The sequence below is a fragment of the Sipha flava genome, unplaced genomic scaffold, assembly GCF_003268045.1.
Source record: "Sipha flava isolate LNK unplaced genomic scaffold, YSA_version1 34_pilon_pilon, whole genome shotgun sequence".
Taxonomy (NCBI): Eukaryota; Metazoa; Arthropoda; class Insecta; order Hemiptera; family Aphididae; genus Sipha; species Sipha flava.
Window position 1 is genome coordinate 2,323,208 of NW_020273045.1, and position 18,882 is coordinate 2,342,089.

General features: G+C 35.5%; 1 protein-coding gene across 1 annotated transcript in view; it reads right to left on the reverse strand.

Moving 5' to 3' along the window:
* LOC112687452 (voltage-dependent calcium channel type A subunit alpha-1) overlaps positions 1–18,882 on the reverse strand; it is a 303,497-nt gene that overhangs the window by 42,509 nt on the left and 242,106 nt on the right. Inside the window, exons 3-14 of the mRNA XM_025560177.1 lie at positions 13,920–14,132; positions 12,845–12,950; positions 12,574–12,713; positions 12,269–12,366; positions 9,254–9,395; positions 6,713–6,956; positions 4,900–5,003; positions 2,952–3,067; positions 2,728–2,787; positions 2,087–2,188; positions 1,630–1,650; positions 144–397 (exon numbers count right to left, since the gene is read on the reverse strand). Coding sequence (XP_025415962.1) covers positions 144–397; positions 1,630–1,650; positions 2,087–2,188; positions 2,728–2,787; positions 2,952–3,067; positions 4,900–5,003; positions 6,713–6,956; positions 9,254–9,395; positions 12,269–12,366; positions 12,574–12,713; positions 12,845–12,950; positions 13,920–14,132 — 1,600 coding nt within the window. The remainder of the gene's footprint in view (positions 1–143; positions 398–1,629; positions 1,651–2,086; positions 2,189–2,727; positions 2,788–2,951; positions 3,068–4,899; positions 5,004–6,712; positions 6,957–9,253; positions 9,396–12,268; positions 12,367–12,573; positions 12,714–12,844; positions 12,951–13,919; positions 14,133–18,882) is intronic.

Genomic DNA, 18,882 nt, shown 5'->3' on the forward strand with positions numbered 1-18,882 from the left:
AGCACGGACAGACCGAATGAACCTCCTTTGACGGCTGACCAAACGACTTCGAATATGGATCCCATGATGACGACGCAATCGAACCGGTTGAACGCGGAATCGAAGTATATCCGTATGCCGAGCGCGTACATTTTGATGAACATTTCGGCCATGAAAAGCATAAGGAACACGTATTCCGAATAAAAGACGAAATTCGTTATGTATTCCGGTTGTTTGTGATGTTCTATAGCCACGAACACCGTGTTAAAAAACACTAACACGATGACAAACCAATAGAACCATTGCGCTTTTACCATGTGTCTGATCCAAAACCTAAATCGTTTTTCGGCCCTCCACATGGACGCGCAAACGCCCTTTTTCCGCATTCGGTCCTTGAACGTCGGGGTGCGCGGGAAACCTGCAAATTCGAATATGGTCAATATTAATAATTTCGCTAAATACTATACTGAACTACTATAATTCCTGTCTACCAAATTGAAATCGTTTTAAAACACCAATGGCGAAACGACGGTGGTTATACGTGAGAAACGCAGACAGAATATCTAAAGAGATCACGTGAATAGTTACTTCTAGGTAAGTATACATATAGTACGCAGTACGCCATTGTCGAAGTGTGTGATACTCCGAATGTTTTCAGATCTTAAATGGCTTATAATCCAAAACAGTCAGTCGAACATGAATTATTTAGGTTGGTAACAATGACTAATTTTTTTACCATTAAACTAGCGACTAATTAAAAATGTTTTGGAATCCCTTACAAAAAAAAAAAAAAAAATTAAATAAATAAAATATATTTTAATAACTAATGAAAGTTCATATTTTGAAAATTATAGTGATATGTACTATATATACGCATATAAATTAATATATATAAGCAATTTCATATAAAATGTAAATAGTGTTTTCTGTTATGACAAATTAATTAGTAGAAATCGATTGCAATAAAAAATCTTTATACGAGTTACAATATTCGTTTTCGACCGTCCATTGCAGAAGGCACAGAATCATAGTATGATATTATTACCACTGTCGTAGAGAAACATTATTAATAGCGAAGGAAATATAATTGTAACAGGTTTGATCACTGGAGACGACAAACGCTTTTTAAAAGTAACCGAGAATACGTGTACCATAATAGTTATACGAAAAGGGCGGCGAATGCTAAAATAGTTTCTGTCAGATAACCACCGCTGTGAAATCAGCAACATCGTATTAGGTATATAATAATTATGTTATGTACATTTATTTTAGAAACAAAGTATGTTTTTTTTTTTTTTTTTATATATCGTCTACAATATCCATAATATTATGTACACAAGATATTATTTTTTTCAACATTATTTTCTATACTACAAACTAAATATTATATTACCAACAACTGTCCACTCTTTTACGTACGCACACATACACACACACACACACCTCCGACATGCAAAAGTATTTTATTTTATATATTCTCTTCCACAATACAAATCCGAGGTGCTTCTAAATAAAACAATTTACCCCTTCTCAAAACTTTTAAGCAAAACTCACGTTTAGTACAACATAATATCCTCTTACATGAACAACAACAGAAAAAAAAAACCAAAAAAAAATAAATAAACAAAACAAAACAAAACAAAACCGTACCTTTCTTGCCTTTACCAAGCACTGAAACATAACATTGAACAGTTCGATAAAGTTTTTTTTTTTTAACATAGCTTATTAGGGGCACATATAATTTATTTATATATATATTTTAATAAATCACGGTAATATTATAGTACACAGTACACGGGACGTGCAGCTCCAGCGGCATACAATTATAGTATTTAGTAAAACCTATTTGATCGCAACCGCAATCCACGCCATGGTATGTGTGTATTTAACCAGTGCTCGACTTGGAAAATTAAAAAAGCGGGACTTTGTTTACTTAAAAAAAAAAAAGAGCATCCCCAAAAATTGTTAAGCGTTATAATTATACCGTAATAATAGTAGGGGATGCTGAAATTTCTGAAAATTAATTGGGGTACTCCGTTCCCCTGTGTTCCCTCCAAAAAATCAAGCACTGTATTTACCGTGGTGAAAAAGAACAATCGCGCCTTACCTTCATCGGCTTCTTCTTCCTCGCACTCCTCCTCGGATTCCGTGCTTTTGCTTTTGCCCAAGGTTTTCAGTTTTTTTCTTTTTATGTCAGCTCTTCTTCTCGCTGTCGACAAAAACACAACGTTTCTTTATTATGGGTACTATCAACGGAAATTCCGGCAACTGACCACCGTGAAGAGATATAAAATCCATAGGACTGGGTTACTAGGGAGGGTTAAGGAGCAATTTAGTGGAGATAGTGTACGATTTGGTAATTCCAAGTCAGTTTAATTTTTACATATGTAAATTCAACCATAAAGGTGTCCGACATGTATGAGAAGTTTCTGTAGTATTCATTCGATCAGAGATTCTCTCTAGTTTTCGAATTTATATTTTTAGTTTACTTTAAAAATAAGGTCTTTGTTTGGACTTGGCACGTATTTTTAATGAAATTTTTCTGGAAAAATCACGGTTTCAAATTTAAAACAATATACATTCTTATATTTTTAATAAAATTCTAGGTCCATATTTCGAGCCCACAGTCAATTGTGGGGGAGGGGGAGTGAAGCACGAAACGATGTGTTCAAGATCGTTAAACGACTTGAAACGGTTCATAACCAAGCAACATTGCCTGCTATCTAGCGGCTTTTCAATTTTAATTACCTTCGATTATGTGTCTTCTCTCCTCATCCGTGGTTCGTTCTTCGGCCAGGATCACCTCCTCTGCAGGTAGTTGAAAAAAAAAAAACAAACACCATTAGTAGTTATGATTTTTATCGTTATTATTATTTATGTATTTTCAAACAGATCGCGCTGTTGTCAAAAAAGTTAGCTACGGCACTACGCGGATACTAGATTAACTATTAGAACTCAGGATACCGACTTACCGGCCTTGCATATCCAGTCTACGTAACCGTTGAGCTCACGCTCTAGCTGTTGTTGTCGCCTTAGCTTCAAAAAAGTTTGCCGGTTTTCAACCTTTTCTCTTTCTTTAGCGAATTCTCTACAAGCCAGGACATAAAATACAGGTTCGGTATATGTTACATGGCAACTAGCTACTGTTACAAAATTGTATTAATGAGGAGGGGAAAAATACAATTTTATTTTATTCGTAACAAACGTATGGGTGTACCGGGTTCTGCTGCAGGTTGTTTTTGCTCAAGATACGAGGACCGCCCATTTCAGAAAATTAACAACTGTCGGGAATCGTTCTACGAGTACACACCACCGGAAGTGTTTAAAGAATTTCACGATGTTCAACACCTCGAAATATTTCAATTTTTTTCCTCCCCTGTTCGTTTAACAGGAAACGTATAAATCTAGCACCGAACGAGATGACGATGGATTCACAAATTATGTTGAAACATTTTATTTTATTTTATTTTTTTTATCCGTTTTCGATTTATTGAGATAAATATTGTTGTTGTGACAATCATTAATAAAACACGATAAGAATTAGAATATTTCGCGATAGGGGGGGGGGAATGTTCAATAATTGAAATATTTCACACTTAAGGTGATTCGATCCGGGTTAAGTTTTTTATCAAAATATACCTATATTCTACCAATTGCACTGATCTGCCTAGTTATCGGATGAGACTCATAAAAACATATTTGAATTCGTTATGAAGTTGACTTGAAAAAGAATTTTTTACTTTTTTGAATTATTATTCTTATACCTTTAAAAAATTGATTTTAAAATCTAAAATGATAATAAATTTATAATGTAAATAATATTAAATTGATAAAATAATTTGAAAATGTAAAAAAGTCGATTTCGATTAAACTTCATGACTAATTCAAATACGTTTTTAGAAGTTCTATTCGATGACCAAGGAAACCAGTATGATTGGTAAAAAATTGATTCTTTTCGAAAAAAAAATAGAACCTAATCATATTCCTCGCAACAGTGTAGTTTGACTTGTGCATGCGCGTGTGGAAGTAACCTCTTTCCGCTAATTATAATGCCCGAATTGTTATCAAATCTGTTTATTTTATATTATACTATACCTAAATGAAACTGGGCTAGATATTGTCATAATTCAAAAGCTAATAAATAAACTCTCAAAGATAAGACATAGGTAATTTTGTAAACGAAAATGAAAATTTTAGAAATCGGCAGTGGTAATTCTATGGTATAGCTAAAACACAAAGAAGTTACTATTTTGTTATGTTTCTAATATATTTTAAAATAAGCAATTCTGTGATATCTACTATCGGAAAACTGGTTCTGTCATCGCGCCGGTGCATTGGTGATTAGCAGCACGAGATTAATATGGCCCGGCATGGCATATTAGAAGAGGGTTTAGAGCGGGGTAATTACATACACTAGTGTTCATTTATTTCGCACACGTGTAACAAATTGCCTATATTCAACCCCTTAAAAACTATCCGGATCGAATCCCCTTAAAACACACTAATAATAATAATATAATACGTGGTACGTAGCCGAGGAAAGGTACGTTCGCTAGGTGATTGGGTGTACTAAACTTTCAAATGAACTGCGCGCTTCGAGAATACGGTAACAATACCTGCGTACGTAATCCAGTTAATATAAGTATTAAACATATCGTTGTACATTTTTTTCGTGCGCATCTTGTAATATTTAGCTTGCCTCTCTACGCGGGTTCTCTCGTTCGAGAACTCTCTGCAAAGCGTATAGAAACAATCTCATCGAAAGTCTCGAGCATATAAGATTTACCCGCCCGAAAAACGTGTAAGTTTTAAACGTAAATAATATATTGTATTATCGTATTCTCCACCCCCATAAAAAAAAAAAAAAAAATAAATAAATAAATAAACAAAAATTAAATTAAACAACAAAACAATACTTACCCGCTAAGCACACCGAGAACTAAATTGAGCATAAAAAATGAACCTAGAATAATAAGTGGTACAAAATATATCCAATTGAATAGCACGCCGTATGCATCGTTCATCTGTAAAACGAAAACCGAATTGGTATCAATATCTGTGGAGACAGAGTCTTGTAATGTCATTGACATATGCATTTTTGCGAGAAAACTTTCCATTCATAGCACACGCTTTTCAAGAATTAAAAAGCACTTACAAACGTTTTAAAAAACACTATATGATCTTGTTAATCTCTTGCATAATCTTTCATAAATGTATACAGTGATTAAAATGATGTTAAATTTCTCGAACTTTTGTAATTTAAAGAGGGTGACGCGTTCAAAGGCGTAATCTCAGGGTTGTAATGGGTGCACTTGTACCCACTGATATTTCAAAGGAAGAACAATAGTGTCGTTTTGCACCTATTGAAATATCTATGGCCTTAAAACTCAAAGTCTACGAAGTCAAGTAGTTATTCGCTACTCGTTTCGCAAAATAATTTAAAATCCATTTCCTGCATTTAAAATACCAAAGAAATCCAAAATAATTATTTAACAGCACAACGAATTTATTTATTTTTTGTTCGATTTCATTAAATGAGACCGCGCGTTTGACTTGCCTTATCTAATGTTACAATATAATATTTAGAAAGACGTTCGATTCCTCATCAAATTTAAATTATAAATTATTTTTAATTTGTCTGAACATTACGTTAATCGCAATCAATTGTTTTTTGTACTGTAACATTACTAACTAATAATTACTCATTTTTGTACACTTTACTTCTACGTTCTCTTTCTCTATTTATTTCTCTTTAATATCTTATTTCCCAAGACCCATCGAAATTTAATGATGACGTACTCCTCAAAAGCTGCCGTTTCACTTGTTTATTTAAAAATCATAATGTTAACATTCTTCATTTTGACTTGGACTTAACGGCCATACTGAGCTCAACGTCTTTCATTCGTAGGACTTTACTTATCGCCCTCAATCATTTTAGAGAACAGTATTCAATTTAGTTATAATTCACTTCACGGGTTTACCTGCTTGTTTTTCACATCTTTCATCGGGATCAGGTACACGTTATGGCTACAACTCGTTTGCTCAAAAATACACGAAACGATTACACACATATATTTCGGCTACCTGTGACGAAAATCCCAAATGTCAGAACTCGTTTGCTTATTATCGTTGATTATTATCAGGGCTTAATCATTCTTATTTGACTTTATAAAAGTAAATACATTTAATGAATTACATTAATCTGCTTAATATAAATCGAATACTATGTTATTGTAAGGCCCATCAAATCAATAATATTCATTGAATTGTAATATTTTTTATAAAATAAATTAATATAAAATATTTAAAAAAAAAATCAAAATTAAGAAAAATTGGGCATTCTTCATATATTTATATACTTTCAAATAATTAATTTTATACAAATATTGTATTGGTTTGACATTAAATTAATCAAATGTTCTTAATTGTTATTGAAACAGCTTCGATTAATTTCTAATAGGTTATTTGCTATGTTTTTGCGTATCGTTTGACCTATTTTATTAAAGAGAGAAGAACTTCGTTGAAATGCCGACCAAAAAATAGTCTTTGTGGCTTATTCTGTTAGTCGAGTGCACCTTTTAAATATATATTATAATGTAACTCGGTACGCGCCATTATAATAATATTGTTTGTGGCTATATATAATATCCTGCGTGTTATGATTGAATTGTTTTCCTTGTCCATTACTAACACGGTGTTCCAACTGATGGTTACAGTAACCACATCTACTCACCCAATACAATATGGTAGTCCACCCTTCCATAGTGATGCATTGGAAAACGGTGAGCATAGCCAACCCGATGTTATCGAACGACGTGATTCCATAGTTGGGTCCTATCCAGTTCTCTATGCACGTGGACGTATTGCTATCACAGAAGTACGCGCTGTACGGCTTCGAGGTTTCGTTCGAGTCCGAATCTGAATTGCAGGGCGCCGGATTCTGTCCCTCGATTTCTATTGCCTCGAGATTATCCAACCTATGGAAAACTCGGACATTACGTTATCGGCTTTCACAAAAAAGTCCGCATAAGCCGCGAAAATTACTATTGTTAGATGATATATGTATATATATGTTACAACGGATTCGTGAGATTGTCGATTTCATGTAGTCAACAATACCGTTTCCGGCAACTGAAAGGACACAGTTCTGCAGATTGCATGAAGTGCACGAAAAAATTCCGTCCGATTCGTAAAACATTTGCCGGTTCGATCATGAACAATTTCACGAATTCGGCGTGACACGTGCATACGCAGTAATAATAATGATGGGACGGTATACACGACAAATTATAATATCGCTCATCGTAAAAAATTGTTACTCTACACGGTTTTTTTCGAAAAGAGACCTGAGATGTGAGATGTTCTCACGGTCCACGGCTACCAAAATTCAGCCGCCGAGGTTCCCATTCGACGCATATGTGGCACGCGAACAACGGACTGTTCACCACGCACACTCATTTCACGCATTTTAATAAACTTCGTGATGACGACAGCACTGTAACTCTGAGTGAGACTAAAATATATACATATGTTACCGTCTATTATGAAAATTAGGTAATAACGTAAATGTCTAACTAATATCATAAATGCCTAACATTTTAATAGACGATGTCGTCAACGCTTATTGACCGACAACATAGGAAATTTCGTAAGAACCAAATATTTTTAGCATTTACAACTATGACTGGAAAATCACCTTAATACCTAAAACCGACTGACCATATTGACAATTTCGTTTGGCGAAATATTTAAATTGAGTGAGAAAATTATGAATATAAGATAAATTGTACATAATTATTTATTCGCACAATTTATTTTACCGTTACATTTTGAATTGCATAAAATCTATTAGTTTTGCATCCTGTTTTATAAATGCATTTAGTACATCCGTGTGACCTCACGATTCTACGCCTAGCAGCCTCATGAACGGTAATTCGTTTTAATTTAATAAATCGATAATTTTACAACGCAATGCCGTTTCTTTTCAACAAACAAATAATTGATTTACAATTTTTATAAATTACGGCTGAAAAAGACCGGAATTATCTAAGAAATATTAATGAATGCCTCATAGCCTGGAAATGACGGACGTTAACATCACTTCCTAGTAAACATCGTAATAACCGTTTAATTTGATCGGAAATGTTGTTATTCGCTAAGCATTTACGTTAATTCCTTAATCTACGACTTTGCCGGTAACATAAGTATACACTGCGGTTCGGTAAAAAAAAAAATCCAAGTAGTGGTCGAACCATTAGGAAACGATTTGAAATGTCGAGGATCTTACGTCAGACCATTTGCACGTAGTGCATTAGAAGTAATACGTAGCTGGGCGCATGTTGTGTTTGGTGATGTAAACGCTAAACCGAAAACGCAGTGAGCACGTAAATGTACGTACAGAGCAGTGTTCCCTATCGGCAGCTGATTGATGGGAGGTAGGGGAGAGTCGGCTAATTATTTTTCGAAGAACGGTGCAACACAATTGCGCAATTTTCCTTTTTTCCGACCCGATCCCTTTTTACCTGATAACATCGCAACACCATTGCACACCAAATTATATGCGTATACATAGTGTATAATAATTTATATACAACATGTATACAATACATACTTTTTATAATTTTCATATACGTGCACTCAAAACATTAATTCACTGAATGCACTTTTTCAAAATCGAAATAAAAAGTTAATCGAGCTATACATTTAGCATAAATGTAATTTAGAATGAAAAAACCATTTTTAACAAAGCCAACGATGATAATTTGTTGACAGTCCTAAGCCTGTAATAATTGGGAAGGAAAATAGTGAATTAATCGGTAATAAGTTTAAGTGCGGGTATATGAAAATATATGTAGAAAGTATGTATCGTGTGCATTATTTTATGTTGTACATAAGTTATTATACCTACATAGTATATACGCATGTTATTTGGTGCGCAATGGTGTTGTGATTTTAACAGGTAAAAAAGGATCGGTGCGCAATCGTGTTGCAGCCTCGAAGAAGAACTCAGGTATTGCACGTGAACAACACACGGATATGAAAAGATCGCGAGAACAATAATTTTCATCAAATCATAACGTTTGCGAATTTCCTATCATCCAAATGAAAATCGAACGCAATTCGATTCTTATTAATGTTTTTTGACGACGATGAAAAACGAAAAAAATCGGAAACACCGGTATACCGGTTAGCGCGCGAACAAGCGACGCCTAGCGTACCTAACCGTACGTAACCGTACCTAACCTAACCGTACCGCAGTACGGTGTGCACGTACTTGTAGCAAGTCTTGTGCAACGCTCCGGAGTAAAACTCCAGCCCGATGATGGCGAAGATGATGATGGCGAACAGCACCAACAAGCCGATCTGGAGCAGCGGAGCCATGGCCTTGATGATGGACTTCAGCACGACCTGCAAACCTGCGGAGTGGAAGGAAAAAAAAAAAAACAAAAAAACGACGTTGGATTACACGTAGGCACTCCGGACGGTAAATCCGTTGTTTTTAGCAAAAAAAAAAAAACAATCGTTGTTTAATCGATTCGTCTAAATTCGCGTTCGACAACGCGTCGCCGACGACGCGTTGCCGACACACGGTTTACCGGTAAGTTATACGCTGTGCGCGTACGATATTTATAGCGCGCTCGGCGCGTCCGGTCCGGAAGTGGAAGCGTTCGTTTTTCGTTTTCTTTTTTAAACGTTCTTTTATATCGATTTTTTTTTTTTTTTTTTAAGATATTGTTATTATATTATTATAAAATGTTTCCGTTCCGAATCATTTCCTCCGTGCGGCGGCGCGACATCGGACCCGTTGGACAGTCCCGTCTGCCGTGCGCGTGATGTGTACTCACTTGGAATGCCGGAGACCAGTTTGAGCGGCCTCAATACCCGGATCGCTCGCAGCGTTCGCAGATCCATGTTTGCCGCTGACGGTATTTGTGTTATACATCTGTGGCAACAACACTTCTAATCACTACTCAGTGCGCTACCTACCCCAAAATAAACACGCAATCCGTTCTATTCATCTAGTACTATGCGTCTATGTATGTATGTATATATATATATATATATATATATTTATAATAAACAATGTATGTCCCTCCGGACGTGTCTATGTAATAACAATAATAATAACAATAATAATAATAATAATAATAATAATAATAATAATAATAATATCTGTTTGATGGTCATGTGCGATGGTCCCGAGTACAAAACAATAATAATTAAAAAAATTTTAATAATAATAATAATAATAATATGATAGTATAGTATAGTATAATAATAATAATTATAATAATAAAAAATTAATAAAACAAACCGGAATCTACGGATCGAAATACAAGTATTAAAAGATACGTTCAAATATAGCAAAAATAATGTCGGTTGTTAATCTGTAATATTACGTTAGATTTCCGTGTCACTATGTATAAATATGTACGTGGTCTGTTCAAAATGTAATGATAACAATGAGGTCGAGGGAACATTTTTTTTTGTAAAAGCTGCTCACAATGCGTACTACCGTATAGTCCGGTGCAGTGAGTGGACGGTAAGTGTCGATTTGTATTACGCGTGTTAAGACGTTCGCCTACCGTTTCCGGTCGGATAATAAGTTAGAGCAACGTTGTAACGTGACATTTTTAATGAAACTTGGAAAGAACCGAAAATATGCATATGAACAATTAACTGCAGTGTATTGTGTCAAATAACACGATGTCCTCCAAGGCTGAACAGTCGCGGCAGATTATTATAAATCGGTTTCAACCGTGTTGTTGCGTCATTTAAAAAAAAAAAAAAAAACGACCGCATAAGAAAATTAATGAAATTTTACTGCATCATGATAACGCACGGCTCCCGTCACCCATACTGTAGTGAATTTTTTTAACGCTCGTGGTATCAAAACTGTACCCTGCCCTCCGTATAGTCTAGATTGAGCCCCATGCGATTTCTGGCTAATCCCTGAAATCAAGTACCCACTCAGGGGTCGGAAATTCAACAGTAATCATGAGGTCATCAAAGTTGCGGAGGCGCGGTGCAAAGAGCTCGAGAAAGATGGTCTGGCGTTCGTATTTGAAAAGTGGTAAGAGCGATGAAAAAAGTGTATTATAACCGAAGGAGGTTACTTTGAAAAAGAGCACGTAAATATGGATGATTAGATAAATATTTTTTTCTATATAACTTTTTTATCACTACTTTTTGAACAGCCTACGTATATATATATATATATATATATATATATATAGATAGATATATATATTGATTAAGGTTGCTGAGAGTTTAAAAAAAAAAAGGATTGGACAGGACCAAGGTTAACGACAACACATTATATTGCGCTCCCGTTCCCCTTTTTGCTCCCCGTGTCTCACAACTCCTAATTTCGGACAATTTAATATTATAACCGTCACTAGACAAGACTACGTTCGCCAACATTATCGTCCACTATATTCCTAATAAAATATAATGCGATACATATACATATATATATATATATATTTAAATATATAGATTTATTATAATTACATATATATATATATATATGTATATAGTGAGAGCTATTATATTTATTATATGTATGGTTCAAAAATAATCTACGATAGTTAATCAAATAAATTGTTTATCTACGGTCGACCGGCTTAAGTCAACGACGTGCAGATTTCTAATAAAACAAATTATTATTTTTAAAATATGTCGAGGTTTATTATAAATCGTAAAAACAATATCATATCGATAAAAAAAAAATGTATAAATAATATCGACCAACAGCTTGTAACAACAAAAAAATAAAAATAAAAATAAAAATAAAAAATTGAAAAAATAAAAATATAAAATATATATATATTATTTAATTATACAATAGACCCGTTGTTTCTATCTAGTTTCTAATTATGCCTAATCGGATCTAAATGATGTATGAATATACTGTTATAAATCTGTTCGAATCAAGCCGAATAATATATATATATATATGTATGTATGTATATAATCCAACTACAAATCGATCAACTGTACCAACGGTAGTATTCTACTCGGGAATATTTCTATCATCCAGCAAAAGTCCAAAAGAATATATTATTTATATGTGTAAATATATATAATATATGTTTATAAAAATAGTTCGCAAAACCAACGGTTACGGTCTAATCCAATTTACTCGGAACATGTCTAAACCAAATGCAATACGCCTACAAAAACGGGTTAAACAAATGGTTTTTACTGAATAATAATAGAACATTCAAGGATTTTTATTGAGTCAAAAATGCTTTCCTGTGGTCCTGAGACATTTCGAGTGCCTTACTTGGGATTCTCGAAACCAGTTTCAAAGGCCTGAGCACCCGAAAGGACCTCAACATCCTCATGTCCAGCATGTTGGACTCCATGAATTCAGTCATTGACCTAGAAATCGGTAAACCCCTGAGTCCAATTTATCCCTAGCCGATTCAAAGTAGTTTTGCTTAACATACGTTTTCATCTACTTTTTAATTTATATATATTTCTTAGATTTCGTGTCTATTTTTAAGTGTATGTATTTTTTTTTTTAGCACAAAAAGTTAAGATTAAGTTTTTCAAGTATATAGAAGCTGAATAAAACATTGTACTCACCCTGTTACAACTACAAAAAAGTCCATAATGTTCCATATATTACGAAGATATGAGCCGCTGTGCAGTAAAAAACCTAAAGCTAATATTTTGAGAGTCGCTTCGACGCAAAAAATTGCTAGGAAAACGAGTTCGGTTGCCTCCTGAAATTGTCACACGGGACAAAACACGTTTCAATAAAATGATGTGGCACATGGCACGGAGTCGACGAGAGGATGAATGGACACGCGATGGGAATAATGTGTTAATAATATTTTCAGATAATATGGTTTACCAAAGTCTTAGCAAGTACAGTCTTGTCTCCCCTGGGCAGATGTTCCTCCAGAGCCAACACCACGCAGTTGGCTATGATGGTTAACAGCACCGCATATTCGAACGGAGTGCGAGATAATTGAATTAAGGTTAAATTGTTGAAGTGTTGTTATGTTTATGAACGGAGAAGGATGAGAAACATGTTAATACCGCGAGTGCGATACGTTTTTATTTTTTCCTTTTTAGTTTCTAAACTCGGTTAACGATGAGGTTTCATGAACGGTGGGCGGTGCTTTGTCGGCGGTAGTCGTGATGGGATTCGCTGTGGCTTGCACTGCGATTGAACGTGGAATTGCATGTACAACAGGACTATTGAAATCGGAAGTGCATCATGTGGAAGAGAGTATTACGTTGTTGTTATTATTATCACGATGACGTTATGAATTATATTGACCTTGGACATGATTCAGTGCGTGTTTATAGAGGCTCATAAACACTTAGGGACGGGTAGAGACGGTAAAACGATTTCCGTCGAAACCGAAACACGGTATCATGTCGCCGCGGTGCAAGTGACGCGTGTGAAAACGATATTCGTCGATTATGTGCGAAAGCATGCGCACACCGTACATACAACCCACAATGTGTACTACAGGTGAACCGTATGGAGCTCAAAATCTCCAAACGATTCGTTCGGTTCAATATTAAATTGAATTATTCGGTTTGAACAGTTGTACTGGGTAAAAAAAAAAAAATTTAAATTTAAAAAGCAATTGATTTTTTTATACCCGTAAACTAATATATAAATAAATGGGGAAAAATCAAATTTATAGAAATAAATAAATTACTTAGCCTGGAGTGTTATTGTGTGTGTACAATATACCTGACCGTGAATTTTTAATTCGAAACCAGTCGTAATTTACAAATTTAATAATACTCCGGGCTAAGCATTTTTATTTATTTACTTCTATATATAAACTAATCGTTTATGCATTAGTATATTAACTGTATTGGGTCCGGTATCAACATTTGAGGTCAGTGTTGTTTGTGATATGATTATTTGGATGTAAACATTTAGTTTTAAAGTCTCAAAAGGATATGGCCATTCGATTATGAACCTGGTGTACCGGCGGACAGGGTTGTCGGTGCTGAACAGGAACAGGGACGACGGCCCAGGGGGCGCGTCCGCCTGCTGATGGTGATGATGGTGGTGATGGTGGTGGGACCGTGGTCTCCCCATGCCGGCGGATGTGCCCGCCGACCCGATGCAGTCACGTCCCGCGGCCGCCGCGACTTCCTTCTCCGCCGCCAACCTAGAAACGAGAACAGAAGCGATTGATAAAAAAAAATAAAATAAAACATCATTGTTAAATATAGTATGGCACATTACTATAAATTATTTGTTTTCATTTTAAATATTTCGTGTGTTGGGAATAAACGAGTGCACGTTTTTTTTTTTATACAAAATAATGTCGAGATTATCATTGCCAGTCATGGAGCTTATTGAACAGCAACTTGCTGTTCATCACTAACTGTTTTTTATTATCACCCTGATTTGGTGTCAACGATCTGTTACAATCGAGGGCGATTTGTCGAAAAACAAAAACGTTAACATAATATTTGTCCATAAAAGTCGCTTAAGCCTGATAACAGTGTTTTTAAAAGACTGTTACAATGAATGCCTTCAGAGTGATTTTTTTTTTTTAATGTACTCGTTAGGATTCCATATTTGTTATGAAACCATACATTTTAATCTAATTGTGACTTTATAGGGTCCAATATAATCTGTTATCAACTCAAATTTTAAATTAAATATTTGCACTAATATAAATAAATATAAATGTTAAGAAGTCATAAAATTCAATGATATTCGTGGTTATCGGTATAGTAATGATGCATACTCTGCTCGATAATACGAGAAATTGAAATCCAAATGGGAAAACTTGGTCAGTACCAAGTAGAAAAACCAAAAGTACAATTACTACTGTGCAACAATATATAGGTCCACTCTTAGTTATAGTGAAAAAAGCTGATTCGCCATATTTTTTATGTTGTGTAGGTTATTTAACCTATAACTTTATCAATGTTCTTTGCACGTGTAAAATTATGTTAGTTAATTATTATAATTACGAAGGTCTTGTTTTTTATTTATTTTATGTTAAATAATAATATATTAAAATAAAATACATAAATTAAAGAGTTAATTTACACTTATTTAAAGATAGTAGTATAGAAAGACAGAACAATCTCCTTCGAAATGCAGTAAGCTTCATATTGAATTAATAAATATTATTAATATAAATATTAATAATATTAATAAATTAGCATGCATTTTTCCGACAGACGAATAATTCCACATTTTATTCCATGATCGTCGTTAGTTAAGTGCATTTTCTTTGTCATCACAAGCCCCGTCATCCAAGTATTAGAATTCAGCGATTGATTCGCAAGACGAAACAGCAACGAAATATTTGAAAGATTCCTTAATATCTCATCTGCCACTTAAGATTGATATTTATTTATTACAGTCATCGTACGAATCTCCTAGACACGCATTTAATTTTTTTCTTTCTCCGTCACGATAAAAATTTTAATGTTGTCGCAATTCTACTTTTAGGGGTCTACTAATATTTTTTTAAATCAAAGAACGGATTAAATTTTATTTTCGTTTCGAATGAAAATCTATAGTATTACGACATTATTAAGTATTTTTAATATCTACAATAGTCGAATAAAATTCTTGATCACCAGAGTTTCTCGTAAAGTAATGCATATGGTGGGAGTGAGTTTTTTTTTTTTGTATTTTTATTTATTTTTTATTTTTATTAGGTGATAATAGAGTTTATACAGTGCTTTCAATCGAAAAACTTTAACATCTTCTTACGCTATAATAGGTACCTATAAATTATGCATACGCTTGATGCGCAAACACACGCTGGATTGTATGCAAATGATATTCATTTAAAAATTGCATATTTTATCACGTTGGTGGTTAAAAACCTGAATGGTCATCAACGTGTCTCATATTTTAATACACTTATTTATATCCCATTACGTCAAAAGACTTAATTTGAATGCCCTTCTTTAGAACGCTTTTGGTGATTATTCGAAAGCATCTTTCATTAGCTATATCGTCAAATCTTTATTCAGTAAACTGGCATAAAACCATCATCGGCCATATAAAGGGTTGAAAATGCACAAATATTAGTTTAGAACCCCGTATACAAACGCGTTTTATATAAAGTAAAGTAGCTGCTCTGCAGTGCAAAAATTCGTGTTCTAAAAAATCATAACTAAACAAGCTTACTTAGACTCGGAGACTGGATGATAATTGACATTGCTTTAATGGACGACATTATAAACTCGATAGATACAATCTATGTATTATGGTACAATAAACGACTTGAAATTGTTAATACGATTGTTTTACGTTTTGAAAAAAAAAAATGGACCTTTTCCCAATAATTGCATCCCACGAGATAGTGAAAAAAATAAAATAAAATAATGGCATCGATTAGCACTGAAAACATACGGCGTAAGGTAACAAACAATGACTTTTGAATGAGTCCTCATATTAATGAGTGTGAGTGTGACATTGTACAAGTGTTGCAGTACAAGTGCAAAACATACGGAAAAAGCAGGGAAAGAAAAAATCGCGCGTGAATGACCGCGAACAATTCATCGGTATTACGGTAATAGGATCGTCGAACTGCATACAAGTATATACCGAGGAGAAAGTTAAAAGTTTTCGCTCGACACGTCTTACGCAACGACGAACTAATAGCTACGATCTGTACTAAATTTATGATATTTTACTGTTGCAGTCAGTGGTAAAGACAAAGAATAGTGTCGAATTTATCGAGCGTGTGCGCCAAGGATCGCCGAGTGTTTGCAGATTCGGCGAGGGGTGCGGGGCATCGAGGGTGCGGGAATAGGACCCATAATTATACGGAATGGGACGGAGAACGCGGACACTGGTTATGTCTACATTAGAATATTGAACACTTTGAGCCGAGATCGATCCGTCACGTGAAGTTTATAGGCGTCCCCAGGGAGGGGCAAGAAGGGAAACTTGCTCCCTCCTAGATTTCTAAATCTATTTATTCAAACATTATGTAAGCTAATGTAATAACGACGATAATATAATGCACCGATGTATAAAAATTGTACATTTTAGACCTACGTATGTAATAAAAATATGATATTATAATAATATGTTGAAGTTTAATGATTTTTAATTTCTAATTATTTTATAATATATTAATGTTATACATTTTTTAGTTTTCTAAAAATATCTTAATTTAATTTTTAAAATGCCCTAGAAAAATATCTGCGAACGCCCATGGTGAAACTGCATATAATCGATAGTATACGTGTGTAAAGTACATATATGGTATATTTTCGTATTAAAGGGAAGGAGGGGGAGTGCATCTTAACACACGAATCTTTTGTTTATATATCTAATACACAGTTAGGTAAAAGGTTCTTGGTGTGCATAATGGATGGAGCGCGTACTTGCTATCGAACCAAGCGAGTTTATTGACAAGTCGTTTATTGAATAACTGCGTGACTGCACAAGCGTCGCATACATCTTTTATATAAATACGACATACTATTTAGTATATTCTTATTACTCATCATAAGATTTCGCTAAATATTATCATCAGGTTAGTTAATATTCCGTTAATATGTCGCGGTCATCGCCGTAACTAATGGTGTGGAATGGCTTCTAACGGTTATACGGAATGTCATCAATATCCGAAACGTAACACTCGGCTTCAAATACTATCCGGTACAGTTCCTATAAACGTCGGTTGTACGGTATAGCAAATGTTTCTGTTTCATCAACGAGCGTTTACTACTGGTCATCCGAAATACGGTACCCGATGTTATGCCGTCATTCGATTGCAAAAAAATCCGATTCGGATCCATTTTTCAATTTTTTTATTCGAATCTTGTCACGTTTGCAGCCGGTGTTTTCATTCCCTCTTATTATAATTTTAGCGTTGTCTTACGCCGCCTGCTCGCTGTTCTCAAACGATTAAGTGCTCTCTCCGCGTTCGCCCCAATTCCAGCCCCATTGACGTTTTGGCAGTTGTTCCTTTATATCTTGGACGTGATTCCAAACGAGTTCCTTCCGATTTTCCTCCGTAATGTTCTCTCGCGTTCCGCCGAGGTTCTATTTTCGTTTCGGTCGAGTGATGGTAGAGAGGAAATATTTTTCCGGATTCTAGGCGTGGTCGCGGCAGCAATGCAGACCTAACCTAACCTAACCGTGCAGTATAACGATTTCCCCTTGATCGTGACGTCCAATCAGCTGTGGCCGAATGCGATGTCTTTCGCATCTTTCGATCCTTATCGACCCCATCCCAGGAACCAAACAACACACACACACATGTATGGGACTTATACCGGATATGGTCGCAAGACTCGACAACTGAGTTTGTACACCGTTACACCGGTGTGAACGGTCGTCAAAAATGTGTGCTAATGAAACGGAATCACCCCCGTCCCGCACCCGTTACTCTTTGACGTGTCGATCACACCTTCCGGCTCAGGTCGGCTGGAGATCGATATTTTTTCCGATCGTTACCACGCAACAACGAATGTATACGTACATCATCGACATATTCTTGTACGGCGGCGACGAATTATTACTATTACAGTCGTCGTTGCGACCGACCGACCGACCGACCCAGCAGCGACCGGCATCGACCGGCCGTGCTGCTGCCGTACACGACGAGCGCCTCCGCGAACGAGACGGCTGCGCTAGGTCGGTGTAGGCGGCCGAAGGGTTGGAGCGCGATCGATGCGCTGCTGCGCGGCGGCGGTGGCCCGAGCCCGCGGCCGTGACGTCACCGGCCACGCCGAGTCGCGGTCGTTACGTCACGGACGCGGTACAAACCCTCCCCCCCTCGACACGCTGTAACCGGGTTCGAGTCGATATACCACCCACCGCGGGACGAAAGGGAGAGTATCGCCACCGCCACGTTGCCGGTCCGCGCTCGCGTCGCGCACTGGCTGTTATTTTTTCCTTTTTTCCTTTTTTTTTTTTTTTTTTTT